This window comes from Mytilus trossulus, chromosome 2 (genome assembly GCF_036588685.1).
Source record: "Mytilus trossulus isolate FHL-02 chromosome 2, PNRI_Mtr1.1.1.hap1, whole genome shotgun sequence".
Lineage (NCBI taxonomy): Eukaryota > Metazoa > Mollusca > Bivalvia > Mytilida > Mytilidae > Mytilus > Mytilus trossulus.
The window spans coordinates 11,768,831-11,792,868 of NC_086374.1; the positions used below are offsets into that span (position 1 = coordinate 11,768,831).

Below are 24,038 nucleotides of genomic sequence, written 5' to 3' on the forward strand. Positions count from 1 at the left end.
AGTATTGAATAAGAGGTGTATAGAGCGTTGACAACTTTGTATAAATAATTGCCTCGTAATTTCGAATGCTCATTTGCATGGAAGAAGAAAAGCAAATAAAAAATGGCTTTTTGATATAGCTCTTAAATAAAACTGTGATAATGACATGTTAGTATTATCAATAAGGGATAAAGAATGCATGGTAATGAATTTTTAGTCAAGGAAAGAGTAAAACAAATAATGAATATTGCATACTGTTGTCTACCATGTAAAAGATGCAAAGTAAAGCATCGAAGACTGATTGGAAAGGTTGATTTTATTTGCATGTGATCTATAAGATAGTTATTCAATTATAACGTCAGTTAAAACAGTTTTCATTGTTGCTTCTTGTTTATTATGTTGGTGTACAGATTGTCATTAACTTTTCGCTCTAATCTACTTCAGGATCAGTTTGTCAATAACATTTTGTACAGATTAAGATAAGAAGATATTTCTTAACCATGCTTTTTGTACTTTCAAATGGGTTGCAGAAAAACTATTTAATATCACTGTTTCCTTATTAAGTGTAAATACCTTAATTATGTAATTTTACACCCAAACGTAAATAGTTTGTGTACATTAAAACAAAACAACAATAAACCATGAACAATAATAACGAAATATACGAACAAACATCTCGCGGTTTTATTGGATGAGCGAAACGAGAAATAAAACATATATTTTTACGACGATTTTTTTTTACCTCATTCAGCGAATTTGGATTCTGATTTAAGACGGATCCCATTGCTTTTTTTCTTCTTAAATTAATCAAAGTTTTATTGCACTTTTGCTGGTAATAATTTACTCAATCTAAAGCTTCAATTAAGCATCCCTTACATTAGTTATTGAATTCCCATTGCTTTTATGAAACATAGGATCGGAAAATATCAAGTATACGAATTGAATACAGTAAATTTCGAATGTACAATAACTTCGGCAATAATTAAACATTTTGACACAATTTCAAGTAAAATATATGGGAATATATAGATAATATCAAAATATGTTTTGTTAAATCGAACTGAATATGTTGCCAAATCACGTGATAACTCATATAATTATATAATATGACTTATTCAAAGATAAAACATTTTATTTACATTTTTCTTAAATCAATGGTTCAGTTTCATTGTAAATGACATTAAAATAAAACATTATAGGCCGAAGTAACGACTGATATTTATATGGAAACTGACCAAACGCATTAAGCATATAATTAATTGTTATTATTGATTATGAAATGGTCATTTTCTTTTACAGACGTCATTCATAACCATTATTTTTGGTTTGTTAAACTGACTGATCTTCTTATTTTTATATTGATGTCGAAAACATGAAACGCTGAATGGGTTCTGTCAATTTTTATTCAGTAAAGTACATGGTATATCATAAAATATAAATTGCTGGCAAAAATCAATTACAAAGAATCGTAATGTGCATGATAATATAATTTGCATGTCTATGATTAAAAAATATCTATGATTGTTGAGATTATGTTTTATTTGCCTATATGATAAAGAGACAAGAATCCAATGACATAAAAAAGAGAAAAAAATAAACATGCAGCAAAAAAAGTTGTTTAGAAATTTATAAAGACCTTACATTTAGATAGAATCCAAGTAAACATATTAGATAAATATGCTAGTTTATCTCCAGCAAACACATTGGATATGTTGACAATGAAATGGCAATAAATTGGGAGAAAATTGGCTTTCAATGAATTACATTTTATATATGATCGATGACAATTTATAATTAATCATACATATTATTTTTGAAAGGGTTTTTGTTGCACAGTCTTAAGGTTTCAGTATGGCGCGTTGTGTAACGTTTTTGTCCAATCACAGAACATCTATTTCTGATGAGCGTTTATAACTGACATCACTTTGGGTAAAAACTATAACTTACTTGTTAAAGAAAGTCAATGAAGTATTATAAAGATGGATTTCTGTCACTCCAAAAAAAGCCCCAACATCTACCTAATCATGAAAGATGGATTAATCCCTTAGACATCTATAAAAAAAACCTATTGTTTAATTGACAACAACTGTCTTACCATTTGATCTTTATCGCTAACCATAGAAAAAGGCAAATATCCGTTCTTTGCATCTTCTGATGGTATGTACTGAAATAGGAACAAATCTATAAATATTGTTAATTAAACCTTTGTGTCAGTCAGTGTTATCGTTATTATTACCTTTGGTTTTGCAAGTTATATATTGGGAATTTTTTTAAGAGGAAAGCTAGTTTCCATAATTATATTGGACATTTGATAATATATGGTCATTATTTATAAATTTCATCTTTACAAAATTATGAATATTTCGTATGTTTTCAATAAAAACCCTAAGGATTTTCTTATCCCAGTCATAGATTAACTTAACCGTATTTGGCATAACTTTTGGAAATTTTGTGTCCCTTATGCTCTTAAACTTTTTACTTGTTTGTCTTTATAACTATTTTGATCTGATCGTCACTGATGAGTCTTAAAAATTTATTGATGCTGTAATGTTTATGCCCTTTGGGGCCAATAATTGGAAATAAAATATCATCTTCTTCTTCTTCTTCTTGTAGATAAGTCTGGCGTATTAAATTATAAGCCTGGTACATTTGATAACTATTGATACGACGTATACGTCTTTGTTTACTTTAAAGGTTCAATAGTGTTTAATGCTCTTAAACTTTTTACATGGTTTGACATGTTATTCTAACCTATCAGTGACGATAGGTTAAAGATGAAGATGAAACGCGTGAACAAAATTATTAGTCTGGTAATGGTGATGAGTTTTTACAACCACTGTGTTAGTGTCACTTATTTCGAAGTTTTCGACCCCGATAATTCCACCAACACAGTATTCACTTTTGTGTAGACTTGAAGTCAGTGTATTGTTCTGACAATAAATTATTTGTTCAAGAATCCATTATCAGCTGAAATTCATCTTAGATTCTGTCTTTGTCTTTTAGCTTGCGATCTTTTATCTCTCAAAAACTATTAGATTAGACGAGCGTTTTCGTTAACAATCACACTAGTTTTTGGCCCATAGCTAGCACTCAACCACTCAAAGTGATAAGCAATCAAAGCATTTTTTTTACTCTTAAAACACTCTTTATTGTATTAATTGATAACTCTTGTCTATAAAGAATTTCACACATTATGTAGCTATTACATTACTAGTAAGATTTGTTTGTTAACCAATATGCATTATGGCTTGTATCTTTTACCAATTATTTTCTTTTTTTTTATTATTTTGTTTTTATCATTAGTGGTTTTAATACGAATCAACCTTCAAGAATTTAAAACTTTTCGAAATACAAACACTGAATCAAAATAATAAAATTAAAAAAGAAAATAAAGCGGTATAATCATTATAAAGCAATATAAAATATCATACGACAAAACTGTAACATTGAGTATCATAAAAATACCAAACACTTTATATAAAACAATAAGATATTTTTTTAAATTCATGTTTGAACGCCGTTTTATAATGTGTTGAACCAAACTGTTATACAATTGCATATATCACACCGTAGTTATAAAACTTTTAACTTGTAATATATCTTTTCATCTGACTGCTTTGTTCTTATATATCCTTGACTTTTAAATATACGGCTTTGAGCGTTCCAGAAAAGTGCTTTGGACGCATGAATTCATAACGTGTTTTTTTCAGAATTTTTAATATCCATAAACCAATGACACTTGTCACATTTTGAGAACAAGGACTTTTGATTTTATTTCCATCGTAGCAAATGTTTACTCATGTTTTATTATATTTGGTTTCAATTTTTTTCTTTGTTTGATCATAAGTGGTCCAAATAAATATCACGTCAACATTAAACAGATTACATCAAATAAAGTTTAATATACCGAAAACTTCTTCAAACATTTTACTAAGTGAACTACTCCTATGACGGTAAAAAAGACCCCCTTGATATGAAAATGAAGTATTTAGATTTTTCTGTGATTAATTCATTCCCGGTACAAGAATATAACTCATTGTACCAACCTGTTGAAAAACAATGAATAAATAGTTATCAAAGGTACCAGGATTATAATTCAGCACGCCAGAAGCGCGCCTCGTTCACACAAGAACCACCAGCGACGCTCAAATCAAAATATAAAAATATTTATACTTGAGAAATTATTATTCATTCGAAAACAATTAATTGTTTTCGAATATTAGCTTTTTCCTGAAACTTGGCTATACAGAATTTCTAACAGCTATACTTGAAAATATTTTTGATAAACGTTTACCTACAAGTATGAAATTTTGTGTCATATTAAACTTTTGTCAGATACATAATAATAATAGTGAACCATGTGTATACAATCATTTCTGACTTTTTGAACAAAATATACAGAATATGAATAACCTGTATGTATGTCTTATAAATTATGTTCAAATCGTAAAGAAGACGTGTTATTTTACCAGATATGGTTACGCTAGAGAGTGCATACGAAGATTTGAATTCAGACACGATTATTGTATACGAAAAAATAAAAAAAACTCCGAGGAAAATTCAAAATGGAAAGTCCCTGATCATGGCAAAATTAAAAGCTCAAACACATCAAACGAATGAATAACAACAGTCAAATTTCTGACTTGGTACAGGCATTTTCTTAACCACTACTTGTTATTAATTTTCTTATTCTTATTAGGCACAACTTTTTTGAACATTTGATTTTACATGCTCTTCAACTTGGTATTTAATTTGGTTGACCAATTGATGTATTCGAGTGTCGCTGGTGAGTCTTGTGTATACTTAACGCGCCTAGAGTACATAGTTATACGCATGGTATCCTTGATGAAGAATATTTTTTAAATGAAACAAAAGCAAAATTAAGTTTAACACCAAAATACACGGAGAACGAAGTGAAAAGTTAAATCACAAAAATACTGAACGCCATAGAAAATTCTAAAAGGAAAGTCCGAAATCAAATGGCAAATTCAAAAATGTTCTTATATAGAACATGGTGGATTACATCCAGTTTAATAGCTAGCTATACCTCACACTTTTATGACAGTCGAATATAATTTCATAATATTGACACTGTGAACAGAACAAACAAATACAGTGACTTTTACTATGACTTTGACTTTATCTATAAATAACTTTTCCATCCTTGATGGTTAGATGGTTATTTGTCGTTTGTTAATCTTATTTTTTTTATGCAATTTCTTGCAAGAATTTATCAAGCAATGAACTGTCACATGAAAAGACAGGTCACTATAGCTATGTCATGACAACTTACCACACGAGAAGGACTGGATTATATTTCAAATTTGAGATCAATCCCTTGAGAAATGAAAAAGTTATTAGCATTTTTCATTTGGTCCAGTCATTCGGTCCTGTCATTCGGTCCAGTCATTAGTGTAACCCGTAATTGTGATTTGTTTAAACCGGTTTTCGATCAAAATATATGAAGAAATGTCAAAATGTTTAGGACTTACTTAAATCCGTATTTCGGTAAGATTGTGCAAGCATACGATTTTTATTGCGTCTTACGCTTTGAGAAGCGAATAATCTGTAACTACTTTATTCAAATATTCTGTAAAAACGTTAATTTTGAGCTATGAAAGTCAAGTGGCTCGAGAATTTTTCTGAGGAAGTTTTAAAAAAGTGCAAAAAAATATTTTTACAGTGGGTTAGCTTTCATTAGTCTTCACTATCTATAGATTAACAACTTTTGGTTATATTTATAATTCAGAATCATCATTGAAGGTGGAGCACGATTGCGCAGTTAATTAATTATATTGATGTGCCATTTGTATGATGAGTTACATTCCGTGGTATTATGTGCCAATTCGAAAAAGTTATACGAGAATTGTCTCCCCTTAACAGGTTCATTTTTTTATAATTATGTTTAGGTTTCTGGTATAATTTTGAATAATTACAAAATGAATCAATGAAATATATTCCAGTTTTTGTTATTGATGTATCAAAACAATTGATGTACGAATATAATTTCATAAATTTGAAACGTTTAAAATTTTTACATACCAATATAAAGAACTTTTTATCATTTTTGAAATAGACTATGAATGAAATATGCATGAATTTACTTCCTTTCATAATAGATTGATTGGGAAATGAGCCAGAGTTATCTATTTGTGATCACAGAGAGGGACTAGCAAGCAAATTTTAATTGTAGCTAATTCATAGTTAAGGTTTATGTACCCTTCTGTATCCACTTTTGTACGAATTTTTCAAACCTCAATTGTATCAAAACTAAAGATATAATAAATAATAGAGATAGGCCATTTAGTACATGTTCCAAGGGGAAACTTGATGTAAAGCATTATTTTTTACTGTTTCATTGCATTTTATAGAAAAAGAGGACTTTGTGGCAAATAAATCAAGATTTTTATAGAAAATCCACAGCCTTTAATACAGAGATTTTTGTTATAAAATTTGTAACATAAATTTCTCACTTGATTTTCTATGATGTGCTAGGGTTTATTTTTTACAAAAAGTTCTAAGTAACCTGTAAATTTCAAAACACCTCGTGCTGAGTCACTAAAGTCGAGCGCACCCTAAAATGTGTACTTGATTTTGGCCATATTTATACTTGTCGTAACCAATAACGACATTTATAAACGTGTTTTAAGGAAATCAATGCTAGCACTGCATGCAATAATCCTATATCTATCAGTCATCAAATTGCCAAATATGAGAGTACAAGGATAAAGGCTGTGGATTTTCTATAAAAATCTTGATTTATTTGCCACAAAGTCCTCTTTTTCTATTAAATGTAATGGAACAGTAAAAAAGAATGCTTTGCATCAAGTTTCCCCTTGGAATATGTACAAAATAGCCTATCTCTATTATTCATTATATCTGTAGTTTTGATACAATTGAAGTTTGAAAAGTTCTTACAAAAATGGCTACAGAAGGGTACATAAACCTTAAAACAATGTTCCACTACAAACGAATATTATTTTATACAAATATAAGGACTTAGTTAGCTAAATCTACAAATCTTATTTGAAATTATGAATTTTTATTGCAATAGATTAATATGCTATCTTATGTCATAAAATCCAGTAAGTCTTCAATTGACCATTCTTTGTATATTTTGAAAATAGTTCAAGATATAGAAAAAGAGTTTAACTGAACATATCATTGGTAAAAGAAGGACGAAATATATCAGAGGGACAGCCAAAATCATTAATCAAAAATAAACTGACAACGCCATGGCTAAAAAAACCCAGAAAAATAATAGAACAAAAGACACAACATAAAACTAAAGACTAAGCAACACTAAACACCGCGAAAAATGGCGATAATCTCCGGTGCTCCGGTAGAGAAAGCAGATCCTGCTCCACCTGTGGAACCCGTCGTGTTGCTTTTGTTATTACACATCCAGTAAATAGTCTAATTCGGTAGGTCTCATTCGTTGTGAAAAGAGAGGTGGATTGTAGTTACGACCTATGGAACAAAGGCAACAGTAATTTATTAATCGATTGAGAGAAAAACAAATCCGGGTTACAAAATAAAACTGAGGGAAACACATAAAATTTGAAAGGAGAACTACGATACAACACGAAACACTACATTAAAATATAACACAGACAGAAACGAAATATAATATAACAATGGCCATTTTCCTGACTTGGTACAGGATATTAGAAAAAATGTGGGTTGAACCTTGTTTTGTTGCATGCCAAAACTCCAGCAAATCGTCGGTGAAACATATGCGTATGCCTTCTTCGTTACATATGGTTTTTTTTATAGTGATATTAAGATGATAACACGATATTGACTGCTGTACCCCTATTTTTGACATTTTTACTCTTTGAGTATGTTTGTTTTGTTCATACATCGTTGACAATGTAAAGGAATTTGATGCGACTGTCATACAAGTGAGAAGTTTAGCTAGCTATAAAGCCAGGTTCAATCCACCATTTTCTACATTAGAAAATGCCTGTACCAAAGTCAGGAATATGACAGTTGTTATCCATTCGTTTGATGTGTTTGGACTTTTGATTTTGCCTTTTGATTTTTGATTTTCCTTTTTGAATTTTCCTCGGAGTTCGGTATTTTTGTGTTTTTACTTTTTATATCATCTGTGAAAGAGTTAAAAAAAAGGCAACAGTAGTATACCGCTGTTCGAAATTCATAAATCGATAAGGAAAAAACACACCCGGTATACAAACTAAACCGAGGGAACGTATCAAATATAAGAACTAAGACCCAACAGAAACACAATATTAAAATGTAACACACACACAGAAACGAACTATAATATAACAATGGCCATTTTTCTGACTTGAAACAGGGCATTTTAAGAAAAACAAATGGTGGGTTGAACCTGGTTTTGTTGCATGCCAAACCTCTCGATTTAATGGCAATGTAAATCATAACATTAAAATGAAAACATTACATGACAGGACTACAATCAATTAATTTGAGAAAATATAGGACAAAGAAACAAACGAATAATAGTCAACAAAAGGTACCAGGGTAAAACATGTATTACGCCTAACGTGCGTTACGTCCACACAGGACTAACCAGCGACTGAACATGTCTTAATTGATTGCAAGCGAAATGTTTTGACAGGATTGTACTTACTGCGTGGATATGATATGGAAGAATATTGACTGAAAAACTGCAAATGATCTTATAGTTCATTTTTTACTCTTTTAAGATATTAACACTTTATTCTAACATCAGTCGATATCTATTTATTGGTATTGAACAAAGTAAAACGAATGTATACACTACTTTAAAATGTGTCTACAACAATACTTAAACATATCTACACCAATAACTACAGCAAACAAACAGCAAACAATGACAAATTTAAATCGAATCACTAGTCTTTTTTTATTCATCTTCATTCGCATTCTTCATTCCTTTTTCTTTTTCCGCATTTCCTTTTTCTTTATTCGCATTTCCTTTTCCTGTAAAATAAGACAGATGGTTATACCGAATAATTCTACACTTTATGGATCTTTAATACCTGTTAAACAAATAAAATGAATTTGGTGATGCGACTTGTTTTAAGTTCCGAGCTTTATACACAGTGAGCTTCGGTCGACTCTTTTATATCCCAATGAAGTTACAGAAAGACGTATTTTCTGTTTAATCTGCAGATTTATGGGAGAAAAATACATAATGTTGATCGATCATAAAAACTACCATTATTATTACCAATGTATTTTATCCCCAACCCTAACTACCAAAAAGATCTCACGAATGTTAAAGAGAGAATAACTGTAAAATGAACAAAATTAAACCAAATTTAACAAAACACAAACTAGCAATATGTTTCCACCAAAAAAAAAAAAAAAAATTTTTTTAGAAAAAATCCTTCTGCATATCAAATAATGCGAAAAAAATAGTAGAAATGTCAAATGACGCGTTGGGAGACTTATTTCGTTGATGATTATTATTATGACTATTACCTGTACAGTCAAAGTTTACAGTAAGGTACTTGTACGTATTCACACATGGATCTCCATACAATGCGTTTGTGGCTGTAATAATACATTCTTGTTGACCTTGGCATTGATCCCTTATCATAGGAAGTGGGAACTCCGTAGAACATTCTGTTGTCCTGATTCTAGGGGATGGACATGTTGTTCTGTCTGTCCGTCCATATGTCGCTCCATTGATCTTGATGTATTTGTTAGCAGGACACTGTATATTTCCTCTTTGACCCTCACATACATATGTTAACTTAGAAGATGGTTTATTGGGTGGCGATGGTCCTGAAATACATTTGACAGCTATCTATAAATATTGATATTTTTAGGTGAAATCTTCAATTATTTCTATATACAGTACAAATGGAAGTTATTATAAATGAAGAGTACATTTTTTTATTCTGAAACCAAGTCAAAACATCTTAAAGAAATGCAAAATTGAACACGAAAGTACGATAACTACCGAGCTTCAAACAATTGCGACCACATACACCAACCTATATATAGGCCTCCTATTTAACAAGTTTTATACATTAAGGTTTATGTACTTTTCTGTAGACATTTTTGTACGAATTTTTCAAACCTCAATTGTATCAAAACTACATTTATAATGAATTATTAGAGTTGGACCATTTAGTACATACTCCAAGGGGAAACTTGATGCAAAGTATTATTTTTTACTGTTTCATTGCATTTAATAGAAAAAGAGGACTTTGTGGCAAATAAATCAAGATTTTTATAGAAAATCCACAGCTTTTAATACATTTAAGATTTTTGTTATAAAATTTGAAACATAAATTTCTCACTTGATTTTCTATGATGTGCTAGTGTTTATTTTTTACAAAAAAATCTAAGCACCCTGTAAATTCCAAAACACCTCGTGCTGAGTCATTAAAGTCGAGCGCACCCTAAAAGGTGTACTTGATTTTGGCCATATCTATATTTGTTTTAACCAACAACTACATTTATAAACTTGTTTTAAGGAAATCAATGCTAGCACTGCATGCAATAATCCTATATCTTTCAGTCATCAAATTGCCGAATATGAGAGTACAAGGATAAAGGCTGTGGATTTTCTATAAAAATCCTGATTTATTTGCCACAAAATCATCTTTTTCTATCAAAGGCAATGAAACAGTTAAAAGAATGCTTTGCATCAAGTTTCCCCTTGGAATATGTACAAAATGGTCTATCTCTATTATTCGTTCTATCTGTAGTTTTGATACAATTGAAGTTTGAAAAGTTTGTACAAAAATGGCTACAGAAGGGTACATTAACCTTAACTGATTAAAACATTTATAATATCCCATAGAATCACTGTTAAAAAAGAAGTCGATGAAGAATTATATTTACTTGTATAAACATGCAAAACATCTTGATATATGGGCATGAGAGTTGTAGCATTAGGAGTTTTGAATGTTACCTTTCTTTTTCTCACAAACATATTTGACTTTCAGATATTTGTAAGTGTTTACACAGGGATCGCCAAAAATAGAATTTGATGCTTTGACATTACACAACTGTTGTCCGTCACACTGGCCTTGAACTACAGTTAGGGAATTGACAGCAGAACAGTCATCAGTCCTAATATGTAAATGTGGACACGTGATATAATCGTCCCGCCCATAACTTGCTGTGACAATCCGGATGGATGTTTTGTCTGGACATGATAGGTTCACTATGGAGTTTTCACAAGCCATCTTCTCGGATTGTAGCTGGTTCTTTTTGCAGTTTGCAATTGCGAATACCATCAAACAGTAAAATATTACTGATAGCACCATTTTTCCTAGAGATATAGAGAATGCAAGTTGTCAAGAAAAACAAAAAATATTAATAACTGTTTAGTCACAGTTATAGTTATATGTAACGTTCGCTTTGTTTTTAGAAATAAATATCATAAAAATAAATAAAGTTGAAGCAATAGCTTTTCAATTTAATTGTATAATATATTTAGGTCGGGGCCTTTATAGACGACCAAACAGTATGGTGCTTTCCATTGTTGAAGCACCTTATAAAAACGCACTGATGCCACGTTTATCCTTGGTAGAAAAATCTGAACGTTTCGAACAAGTTGACACCCTTGTGTTGGATTTGTTCTTTTGTTAGGGGTGGGTTGTGCGATCAAGGTGAGTATAGGAAAAGTGTTATTTCAAATTATAGAATTTACAGAAAAAAAACAGAAAATGCAAATAAGACATTATCATAAAGGATTTTTAGTGGAAGAAGACGTCAAAACTTCTGAAGACTTAAGGGGCTGACCATTGGCATTGAGCCTCTGTATGCCGCATTCGTTTCGTGTATTACAATTTCATAACAACTTAAGATTCCTGACACCGATTTTTACACATGATTAGGCATCTGAATCATTTAATTTGTAAATTAGGATTGAAAAACAATCACTATCGTAAATATGACCCTTTTATTTATGTAAATTATCAGATTTCATCTCATCCACATGAACGTTATTTGTTTACTTGTAACAGGATGTTTTAACTGTAGATATTTGTATTACGAATGCGTGAATTTGGTATCGGGACAACTCGCCCTGTTTACAAGTTCGCCCTTGAAGTTACGAATTTGCAATCCTGCAGACAAGAAGATTTTGTTTTTTTTTGTAAATAAAAAGGATATAGTTCTTATTAAATTGTTGTCTTTATTCATTGTTTTCCTTTGTCATGTGAATTAGATGCTCTTCTACTCCAAATAGTTTGAATCTATTTATAAAATTATTCAAGACTCAGTTGACAAGAGCAATACGTTGCTGTTTGGAGAATTTGATTAAACTCTAAATGCTCATAGAAAAAGAAATATAATTGAAACTCAATGTACCTCCTTCTGAAGAATGTATTGCAATATAAATATAAATTCCTTTTGACAAAAGAAATCTGACTTTTGTCAGAAATATTTTTTTCACATGTGCAAAGGTAATCACGTGTGTCGGCCATATTGGGTTGTTTACAACTATGAGAAGAACCATGCCCCTAAACATAAATAGTCTCTGAAAGCGTAAACTTCAAGCAACACTATTTTATCAATCATGAATATTTTCATAAATTTAAATTTGATTATTCAAAGAAATAAAATTATAACAATTACGATTTTAGATTAGAGATTCTATACAGACATGCTTTGATCTATTTATAGCCAAATTAGTTTACCTGTGTGAAAATGTAAATAATTTGTTTACTAAACAAGTAAAGACAAAATATGGATGGAAAATAATAATTTACATAAATACTTCAGGACATTTAATTGATTTTAATAAATATAGGATTTAAAAACTGCAAGTGGAAACAAATTTATTCATTAACTACATAATCAGCTGATAATTTAATTTATTTCACAAACATCTTAGTGATGTTATTGATAAAAATCACTCCATCAATCCTCCAGCCCTTTCACATATTAAGCAATAGATCTACTTATTGTTGTAGAGTATTTATACATTCATCGTCTTATTGAATATATCGGGTAATCGGATATTTTTATTTTACAATCTGGGTATTACATTGGCCGGAGTCTACTGTACTACCAAAACATGATAAAGATAGTAAATAGGATTTTTTTCACTAATTTATTGACAATTTGTTGACATAATACTGGTTGTAACATATTTTATTTTTGTATTCAGGTTGGGACACCCCACCCCACCCCCACCACAATTATGAGTGGTGTCCCTTAAATGAGGGACTGTCCCTTAAACAAGGGGTCATTTTACTGTTGAAAAAAATAAAGAACATTTTGAAGATTTTTATTAAACTCAAAAGTGGGAAAATTCATATTTGGAACAACTTTTCTAAATGAGGGGTCAAATTATTTAAAAAGTTTAGAAACAACAGAAAATTCTTTTGACATGTTTTGACCATTCAGTACTTAATAGATGCATAGTTCTTGGGGAAAAGTTTCATCAAATAATATGAATATAAATGACTTTTTTAGTGCTCATTTTTTACAGTGGGTTGTACTGATCTTCCAGTTAGGTTAATCTCATTTGGAGTGTTGTTCCCAACTTGTTAAAGGTCCATCTTTGTGCATAATTTAAAATTGGAAATTTCAACAATCATCTGATATTCTTACTCTGGAAAATAAACCCTGGTCTGCTAGCTTCATATAATTTTTTCTACCAAATTAAAACTAGAATCATGCAAACAGACTTAAGAAAAAGGCATGCAAGTTAATCATACAAATATGACACTTTTTCTAGACAATCCAGATCGTGCAAAATACGTCGCCGAAAATTGTTACCTTTAAAAAAAAATGTGTGCAGGAAAAACCCATATGGGAACTTTCAAAAGTTGGCGGGTATGTAACGAGTCTTACTATTTTTATGCTCCATTTGTGGGCAATATGTTTTCTAGTCTGTCCGTCCGTCCTGCTTCTGGTAATAAAGTTTATGGTCGAGGTAGTTTTTGATGAAGTTGAAATCCAATCAACTTGAAACTTAGTACACATGTGTTCCTTATGATATGATCTTCTTAATTTTACTGCCAAATTAAAGATTTTACCTAATGTTCATAGTCAACTGAACATAGAAAATGGTTGTACGGATGGGAAATCCATGTACTTATGACCTTTTCTTGTTTGAAGAAAGAAACAACATTATAACGATAATGGAACAAAGCAGCCTGGGTTAGTGGGGCTGCTTTTAAGGTAATTCAAGTTACCTTTTATTCACCTTCTTCCACTTCAGAGCTATCAGCTCTTTGATTACTATTTTGATTAGCAGAAACTTTTTATTAGAAAAAAATAAATCAGACTTCAGTGTTTGATATCGTATTGAAAACAGTAAGTGGTGAACACTTGATCATTTTTAACAAAAGATAAATTGGAGAAGGGGTATGTGCATTCACATTATTTGTACAACTCTCCTTATTTTTGGGAAGCGTGTACTATTCATCGACCCCACAGTTGTTGAACCAATCGTGAAACATTTATTTAGGTTTGTGAATTCTATGGATCACCTCAGTAGTTCAACCAATCAGTGTATTGGGAATATCTAATTTTAAAGCAATTTTAACACTTAAATGGGACTTATAGATACATGGAATTTTGTTAATAGATACCAAACAGATACAAAAGATAAATTAGGGTTCTGTGTATTCACATTACCTGTAGACCTTCCCTTACTGATGGTAAAAAAATAGTTCTTTTCTGTAACCGGAATGGTTTGCGAAAATTAACATTTTTTATATATAGTATAGTAAATAGATATACTATTTAAGCCCCCAGTATGTTGAACATATAGTGCAAAAAGTAAAATAACAAAAATAACGAAATACGAGGAAAAGTCTGTAATCAAATGGCAAAATCAAAAGCTCTAACATATAAAACGAATGAATGTTCAAATAAAAAGATGGAATAAAATTAAGAATGGAAATGGAAAATGTGTCAAAGCGACAACAACCCGACCATAGTTTTAATAATTTTTTTTATTTCAAATATATGGCGTTAAATGTGAATAAATCCAGAAAACACATCGGACGCAAAACTTTTATGCATTCACATATGTTTTACACTGCTGGTTGAATGTTTCTTTACTTGACACATTTTTTGCTTTTACTTCTTATGCATGCAACATCTGAATGACAAATCCACAATCAGACGAAATATCATAATCGGTAGAAGAAACCAATCGGTTTTTAAGTGCGTATCTCTTGTCCTATTGCAACGTAAATGGGGTTTCGTGTGTAGACGTATTTCCATTCATAATCTGTCTCATGACATTATACCCTGCTAGCTCAGCCATTTACGTTACTGGTAGAGAGGTTCGGCCTGTGCTTTCGCTCCAGGACTTCTGACAGCACACTGACAATACAACGAAACAGTTAATTCAATAATGACAGGTATAAGAAACCTAAAAATGTGATGACGATTTGCCAAGCAATGCATTTGCTCCTATAACAAATGACCAAAATTCATAAAACAGTTTCATATTTAATAGATAAAGACAACATATAAATACATATATATCGCGGTATCTCCATGTGGAATTATCAATTCAGAATTTCAATACACTTCCGAACTTCCCCTATTTTAGAGAAACGATGCGGTGAAAAATACCCATACAAGTTAACAATTTCAAAGAAGCGTTTGGCCTTAGTACTATCTAATTGAATAAAATAAAAATGATACTAGAATTTTGAGGTAACCGTTTACTTAAAATATTGAGAGCTGTACACTAACCGTTTTTAACTAAAATATTTTCCATTCAATCAAGTTGTGACGTCAACCTTCCGAGACAAAATAATTATACCCACTGGTTCCCACCGACTTTGTTAGACTAGATCATGAATCTCATTATTCTATGACTAGGGAACAAAAATCGATCCAGTAAAAAAGCATCGCATTTCTCTATACCCGTTTAGTTTTCAATCCAACCAGAGCAATGTTTGAAAAACGTTTTTCAATAAAATTGACCAGTTCAAGATCCAAAACCAAAACATGCGATAATACAAAATTCTATTTCAGAGTCATTAGGCACGTACAATTCCGTAGATTGACGACCGTTACTCCAAAAAATCCCTCGGATTAACCATCTATCTAAATATCGCTATCAAAATGAACTCCATCTCTTAATAAACCCGAAATCATAAAATATCAGGCTAGTGTACAATTCCCTCTATTTATTCTGGAATGGAAACGTAAATTTAACATTTTAGAACTGTTTGACTACGAGACCGAAAAGAAATATATCAAATGTAAAGAAATAAAAATTTAAGTCAAACATCGAAATACAAATAAATTGAAATTAAAAGTACAACTTACTAGTACGAAAGTTTTCCCCAATCTAAAGAAACACTGTCCTGACGAGGTTTAAATATGCAAGTCTGGACATTGAGATCTAAGCACGAGAAAAACGATCCCCGCGAAAAAGTGACCGGACAACTATAGTTAAATATAGTATCTAAAAATAGAAAAAGAGGAATTAACGATCACCCATAAACGTTACACTATTATGGTATATATATATATTTTTTTACTTTTTGTAAAAAAAAATGTAGACTAAACGTTCAAAAATATATCAATAGACATAAACGGAAAATTGAGGTTTATCTGATTATTTATATTTTTCAATATTTTTTAGAGAATAATTTTGCGTTCTTACCTTTGTTCAGTTTCCTTGTGTCTTTTAGAAATAATTATAATTCAAGTAAATCTACCGAACTTTATATATCTTCTTGAGATAGTTTACGATGTTGAAGAATGCTAAAGGTTCAATGACAATGCCAATCAGTTCTATTGTTTTGTTTACTTATTATGTGTTCAAGCACATTTATGTAGTTTGAATCAACAATTTAAAACTGTAAATCAGATTTGATTATACTTTACGTAATGAACGTAATTTTGAGTAGTGAAATTTATTACTTGCACTTTAATAGTACAAATGTACGCACACAACCAAGTCCTGTCCTTCATATGTGAGATTCACGCAAGGCTCAAAACAATGTTCTAGATATTTGAAATCGTGATTCTCAGTTCTTACCTTTTCAATCATCTATCTTCTGGAAGAAATAAGGGAGTCAAAACGTATCAACTACATGATATAGAATATGTTATCTTTATAACACTTGTTTATAACTCATTGAAAGAGTTTATTAAACAACATTATTCTACAGTCCTGTTTGCTAATATTTTTATTGAATGCTTTCAGTACACTTATATGAAAATAAAAAGATACGAAGTTTATAGCAATAAACGCTAAAGGTGACTGTTATATAGGTCATATTTTCATCGGAAGGAGGTGCGAAAGATACAAGAGGGACAGTCAACTGATATATCGAAAATTAACTGACAACGCCATGGCTTACAAATGAAAACAGACAAACAATAGTACACAAAACACAACATAGAAAATTAAAGAATACGCAACACGAACCCCACCAAAAAACTGTGGGTGATGCTCTGGAAGGGTCATCTGAATATATACTGTCCTGACGTAACACTATTGTTAAGAGGGATGCCAATTGTTGTAGATGAATTAATACGCAGCAACGTTAGACAGGAAATTGTGATTAAGTTTAGTCCTCTTTAAGCTAAAATCAGTGTGAAAAGTGGGGTGAATGTGTTCGTATGCAACTTTAATTAGGCAATGCATCTGTCAATGCCAATTATACTGTTTCTGAAAGCAAATCTTAAGTTGAATTCGACCAAAAATCATTGATTTTTTTGACACACTATTTGCACCTAGTGTAATCAAACTTTAACAGTACCATAAAACCAAAACAAAATCTTGATCAATATGATGCGTCCATATCGCGGTTCTATGGTTACAACAAACAACCCCGGAAACGTTTGAAAGTCAAGAAATGTGTATTTTTAAACATACAATGCTGGGTGTCCATTTTGGACTTTTCTTCAAATTGGGATACAAATCTAAACATTATAAGTTTCTTTTTCTGTTATGAGCGTCAGTCGTAAATACAAAATTTAATCCTGGTATCTACGATGAGTTTATCTGGGTCGATGCCATTGATGATGGATTTTAACTCCCCAAGGGTATCACCAACCAAGTAGTCAGTTCTTCTTTGCTGCCATGTATTATCTTTGATATGGTCATATTTATAAATAAACTGTTTACCAAACTTTTGAAATACTTAGGCTTTTCTACCTCAGGAATAGATTACCTTAGCTGTATTTGGCAAAACTTTTAGGAAAGTAGGTTCTCAATGCTCCTCAACTTCATTCTTTATTTGGCCTTTTTAACTTTTGGATTTTGGATTCGAACACTGATGAATTCTCTGTAGACGAAACGCGCGTCTGGAGTAAATACAAAATATACGTCGGTTAAACGAAAGGAAGGCTAAACAAACGTATGTGCGGTCATAGATCAGACATTAATCTCAATGCTAACGACATTCTATACCAGCATTTCAATCAGCCCGATCATTCCATCGTTTCTATGACAGTTCGCGTTATCGAAAAGATGTACCATAGCTCTCACATTCCTAATCTTTCAACGACTCTCCGTAGAAAAAAGAGGACTACTGAACTACATTATCACTGAAGTAGTACATATATTTGTTTAGGGGCCAGGTAATGGACGCCTCCGGTTGCGGGAATTTCTCGCTGCATTAAAGACCTGTCGGTGACCTTCTGTTGTTGTCTGCTCTATGGTCGGGTTGTTGTCTCTTTGACACATTCCCCATTTCCATTCTCAATTTTACTGGACAAGACAATTAGGAACTGCGACATCTTATGGTTGCAATGACAAAATTGATGGTATAGGTATTCTATCTAGTCCTTCGTGTAACTCGGTGAATGTGATGAATATTTTCAACTCGACTCCTCGTCATCGTCATTATACATCACCTTCTGTGCATAATGTCTCTATTAATGACTTGCTGCCATTTATACAAAAGCCGTTAGGGTTTCATCATATTCGCACGAATCTTTATTCATTACCCCTTTCAAAACTATATTCTCTGTTCAATTTATGTGTGGAATCCACTGTTACAAAACCTCATTCAAACCAATACAAACTGAAAGCTATAATTTCGGATAGTGCTAGCCAGATGAAAAAGTAAAAAGATCTTTCCTTAATCTTTCCTTTGACAACAAAGGTCTCGATGGCGTCAACTTAGGCAATATCCTTCATCATAAATTAATTCAATCGAGAATACCTCCTAATTTCAAAGACCAGTCTGTAACAATCATTTATATATATATACCTATACCAAACCTATTTCAACTAAAATGTTCAATTATAAACACGTGTTGCAAGATCTCGATATTGACAACTTTAAGTCTAAACCTCCTGATTGCACTTGTGCTAGTTCCCAATTCACATATAATCTTGCTGGTCACGCTATTACCGGTGACCTCAAAATTGTTAATAACACTTCTCTACGAAATGTGTTATCGAAAGGTCCGAAATATTGTGAGTCAAAATCCATCAATTGGAAATACAATTGAAAATTTGATGGATTCCGTCGAGGATTATGCAGGCAATGGGCTAAGCGCGAGAAGGAAGACATAGACACTTTTTCCGAATGAATAATGGCAGTGAGTCCGTTGATACAAATCTGAATGAAGAAACTGAATGGGTCTATCAATGCCCATGCTACGTCAATCTTTAAAGAACCTAATGTTGCAAAACTTTTATCTTCCCTCCATGACAAATATGTTGTTGTCCCCGCAGATAAAGCCACCAACAACATCGTTTTTGTGTGTAAAACTCATTACATTAACTGCTTAATAAACGGATTAGGTATTGATAATTCACTAGGAAACTCAATAAATACCCTCGCTTACCAAAGAGGAAATCCTGGATAATCATAGGTCTGATCTATGTTCCTTTGAAATTTCAACCAAAAATGAAGAAATGGATCTTTCATCACTGTATTGGATACCTAAACTACATAAGTGTCCTTACACACAAAGGTATATTGCTGGGTTTTCCAAGTGCTCCACGAAACCTCTCTCTAAATTATTAACATCTATTTTATCAGCAATCAAAGACAGGCTTCAAAATTAATGTGAAACTGCCTATTCTAGAGGTGGCGTGAATCAGATGTGGATACTTAAAAATTCCAAAGATCTTTTAGAGTACATACAATCTAACTCTCTTTCATCTTGTAATAGTATTCAAACATTTGACTTTTCTACTCTGTACACAAGTATACCACATTCCAAACTAAAAGACAAATTGAAAGACTTGGTATTGCTTTGCATTATAAAAAAGAATGGCCAACGTAGATACAAGTATCTTGTCTTAGGGAGGAATAAATCCTACTTTGTAAAGGATCACTCTGATTCAAACAATAAATTCTCTGAAACAGATATTATCAAGATGCTTGATTTCTTCATTGACAACATATTTGATAAGTTCGGAGGACTTGTTTTTCAACAGATTGTCGGCATTCCAATGGGAACAAGTTGTGCCCTTCAACTTGCCGACTTGTTTCTTTATTATTATGAGGCTGACTGCATGCAGGAACTTGTTAGGAAGGGAGATAAGAAGTTAGCGATATTGTTTTAACTCTACTTTCCGCTATATAGATGATGTTCTTTCACTAAATCATTCAAAATTTGGTGACTATGTTGTACGCATCTATCCCATCGAACTAGAGATAAAGGATACTACAGACACAGTTAAGTCGGACAATGAGGGTCGGCTGAAAACAAAACTTTACGACAAAAGAGATGATTTCAGCTTTCCAATTGTGAACTTTCCATTTTTAAGTAGCAACATTCCAGTAGCGCCTGCATACGGGGTATATCTCCCAATTGATACAATAATCCCGTGCTTGCATTTCCTATCATGATTTTCTTGATAGAGGTTTGCTGCTCACAAGGAAGCTATTAAACCAAGAGTTCCAAATAATGAGTTGAAATCATCCCTTTGTAAATTTTACGGACGTCATCACGAGTTGGTTGACCGTTATGGAATAAACGTTTCACAAATGATATTGGATATGTTCTATGTTTCTTACATCGTAACTACAATCCCCTTCCCTTTCATGAATGTGACCTTCCGAATTAGACTATTTATCGGATTTGTTATCACATAAGCATAACGACGTGTGCCACATGTTGGGCAGGATTTGCTTACCCTTTCGGAGCACCTGAGATCAACCCTAGTTTTTCGTTGGGTTCGTGTTGTGTATTCTTTAGTTTGCTATCTTGTTTCATGTATACTATTGTTTGTCTTTTTGTCTTTTTTCATTTTTAGCCATGGCGTTGTCAGGTTTTTTTCGATTTATTAGTTTGACTGTCCCTTTGGTATCTTTCGTCCTAAAAATATTTTCTGTAAAACTTGACCTGAAGTATTATGAGAGTCAAGGGAAGTAAGCACCGCTAATTGATAAAAACGATATTTTTGAAAACCAATGCTAGTACATGCAAGTCATTGCAGAGCAGTCAACCTGTCTGTATATATATATCTTAGATTTGCTGCGTATTCACTATTATTCGTTGGATACCAATTTTCGTTTATTTGATGGGTACAGATGAACCACTAAATTAAATGTTTAACGAATAACAAATTATCTATTGGCTTGTATGCAGGCTATGAAAAAAACACGAAATTAAATATTCTCGAACGTGATTTTATATGAATTCGTACGGGGTAAAAAACTAAAGACTATCAAATGACAAATAAGTCCACAAAACAGTAAATAGGAAATTAAAGTCTAAGCAAAACGAGCACTCATGAATGTGGAGGTGAGCTCAGATGCTTGAAAGGTACGCAGATACTGATTAATGGGAAAGAATTTTGATTAATTTTTTATTTTAAAGTATAAGAAAGAAGATGTGGTATGATTACCAATGAGACAACTATCCACAAAAGACAAAAATGACACAAACATCAACAACTATAGGTCACCGTACGGCCTTCAACAATGAGCAAAGCCCATACCGCATAGTCCGCTATAAAAGGCCCCGATAAGACAATGTAAAACAATTCAAACGAGAAAACTAACGGCCTGATTATATGTGTTTAATTGATAAATAATCGTTGATAATAGAAAAAAAAACACCATACAGAGTTCAGCAGGTAGCTCTAATCAACTGTGAAATATAAAGAGTTAAACAGTATTGAAGAGATTCGATCAAATCAAAAGAGTCTCCAATGTTATAGCCAAAATATCTTTGTATAACTTCTTTTTTTTTTGTAACCCTTAGTTTTAGGAAAGAACCCAAATATACTTTTATTTGAGTATACAGGGCCAATAAACAGCCCATTTGATTGATACATGCAACTTTCTGACTTCCTTTTGAACATTAGTTCAATATGAAATACCACCGGTGAAAATATTTTTCTTTGAAATTCTGTCCTTGACAATATATCACTGTAAATACTGTTCATGAAAACATTTCCTAATATAATTATGACTACGCCCGGCGTACGTCGAAACTATACGCTGATGTGTGACGACCTTATTATGACTACGCCCGGCGTACGTCGAAACTATACGCTGATGTGTGACGACCTTATTATGACTACGCCCGGCGTACGTCGAAACTATACGCTGATGTGTGACTAATATAATTATGACTACGCCCGGCGTACGTCGAAACTATACGCTGATGTGTGACGACCTTATTATGACTACGCCCGGCGTACGTCGAAACTATACGCTGATGTGTGACGACCTTATTATGACTACGCCCGGGGTACGTCGAAACTATACGCTGATGTGTGACTAATATAATTATGACTACGCCCGGCGTACGTCGTCACTATACGCTGATGTGTGACGACCTTATTATGACTACGCCCGGGGTACGTCGAAACTATACGCTGATGTGTGACGACCTTATTATGACTACGCCCGGCGTACGTCGAAACTATACGCTGATGTGTGACGACCTTATTATGACTACGCCCGGCGTACGTCGAAACTATACGCTGATGTGTGACGACCTTATTATGAGACTCATCAATGACGCTGAGATCAATGCAGTTAGAAAGCCAAACAAGTATAAACTTGAATGACGCTGAGATCAATGTAGTTAGAAAGCCAAACAAGTATAAACTTGAAGAGAATTGAGGATACTATTATACAACCATTATACAACGGTAACATCGTTGAAGCTGTCAATGCCGCTAAAGGAATACCCGAAGTCATTCAATTATTAGTTAAAGAAAACACATAACGACCTAGAAACCAACCGAAACAAAAAGATCAAAAGGGGGATTTGTACTTGCACAAGAGACCACGATAGCAATTTTTGACTGGCTATACAGCCCTTGCACGGTAGACTGAATGCACAAAAGAGTTAATATTATTTCCAGATAATATTTGATGATTTCCAATTTTGATGTTTATATACAAAATTTATAGCGCGTCTTTCCTAGAGTGGGTTCTATGATAAGAGTGTTGGAAATTCCAAGTGGTAAAATAAAAGTTATCCTTTAGAAAATTACAGGGCGCCATCACGTGTTGGTTGACTGTTCTGAAAAATCTATTAACCAAGCTTTGAACTGTTTGAAACTCAAAAAGATTTGTCTTTTCGATGAATAGTTTACTAGTGACTTGAATGTATTTGGCTAAACGTTTTGAAATTTGGGGTCCTCAGTTTCCTTCAATTTTGCATTTTTCATGACATTGTTGGATTAGTGAATCTTTTGGAGATGAAAGGCTCGTCTGAACTGATATTGTGCGTTTGGTCACAGAGGACGATAGATATGTTAAACTTATCGTAATCCCCTCCCATCCTCAAATGTGGCTATCAGGAGTAAGAATTATCCCTGAATTTAAACTCATATGAATAACACGATTGGTGCAATGTGTGAATTTGATCTGCATACCAATCTGTATGTAGCAACTAAGATCACCTCCGGTTTTTTTTTTTGGTTTTTTTTTGTCATGGTAATTTGTAGACTATTCTTTTCGTTGAATTTGTAATTTTTGCCATGGTATTGCCAGTTTATCTTTCAATATGAGATTAAAAGCCCATTTTGTATTTCAGTCTCTCTTCCATTTCAAAATACAACAGTTCGTCTATGCAATTACCACCCGCCATCGGAATTAACACCTGGCGATTCCATTGGGTTTTGTTTTCCAGCTTAATTTGTACGTTTTAAATGGATCTACAAGATTTTAGCATTATCAATTAGTACTGATGCATCCTAATTTTCCTGA

At 32.4% G+C, this 24,038-nt stretch overlaps 1 protein-coding gene across 3 annotated transcripts; it reads right to left on the reverse strand.

Moving 5' to 3' along the window:
- Window positions 1–8,691: 8,691 nt before the first annotated feature.
- On the reverse strand, window positions 8,692–16,667 carry LOC134706495 (L-rhamnose-binding lectin CSL3-like). 3 transcript variants are annotated; one of them, XM_063565482.1, is made up of 4 exons: window positions 16,556–16,667; window positions 10,874–11,236; window positions 9,430–9,735; window positions 8,692–8,925 (listed from the first exon to the last, which is right to left on the reverse strand). In XM_063565482.1, exons 2-4 carry the CDS (start codon window positions 11,229–11,231, stop codon window positions 8,849–8,851), a joined length of 741 nt encoding a protein of 246 aa, XP_063421552.1. In that variant the 5' UTR covers window positions 11,232–11,236; window positions 16,556–16,667; the 3' UTR covers window positions 8,692–8,848. The 3 variants fall into 3 exon arrangements, with proteins under 3 accessions (XP_063421552.1, XP_063421551.1, XP_063421553.1); XM_063565481.1 differs by lacking the exon at window positions 16,556–16,667 and adding an exon at window positions 16,216–16,352; XM_063565483.1 differs by lacking the exon at window positions 16,556–16,667 and adding an exon at window positions 16,216–16,351 and having other exon boundaries at window positions 8,692–8,904.
- Window positions 16,668–24,038: the final 7,371 nt, after the last annotated feature.

Bases quoted from the DNA above. Each gene is read 5' to 3' on its own strand.
- LOC134706495 (XM_063565482.1), bottom strand. From the start codon at position 11,231: ATGGTGCTATCAGTAATATTTTACTGTTTGATGGTATTCGCAATTGCA. The intron at 9,736-10,873 runs GTAACATTCAAA...AATGTATTTCAG, and splicing joins TGTTTGTGAGAAAAAGAAAG to GACCATCGCCACCCAATAAA. The intron at 8,926-9,429 runs GTAATAGTCATA...CTTATTTTACAG, and splicing joins TGTAAACTTTGACTGTACAG to GAAAAGGAAATGCGAATAAA.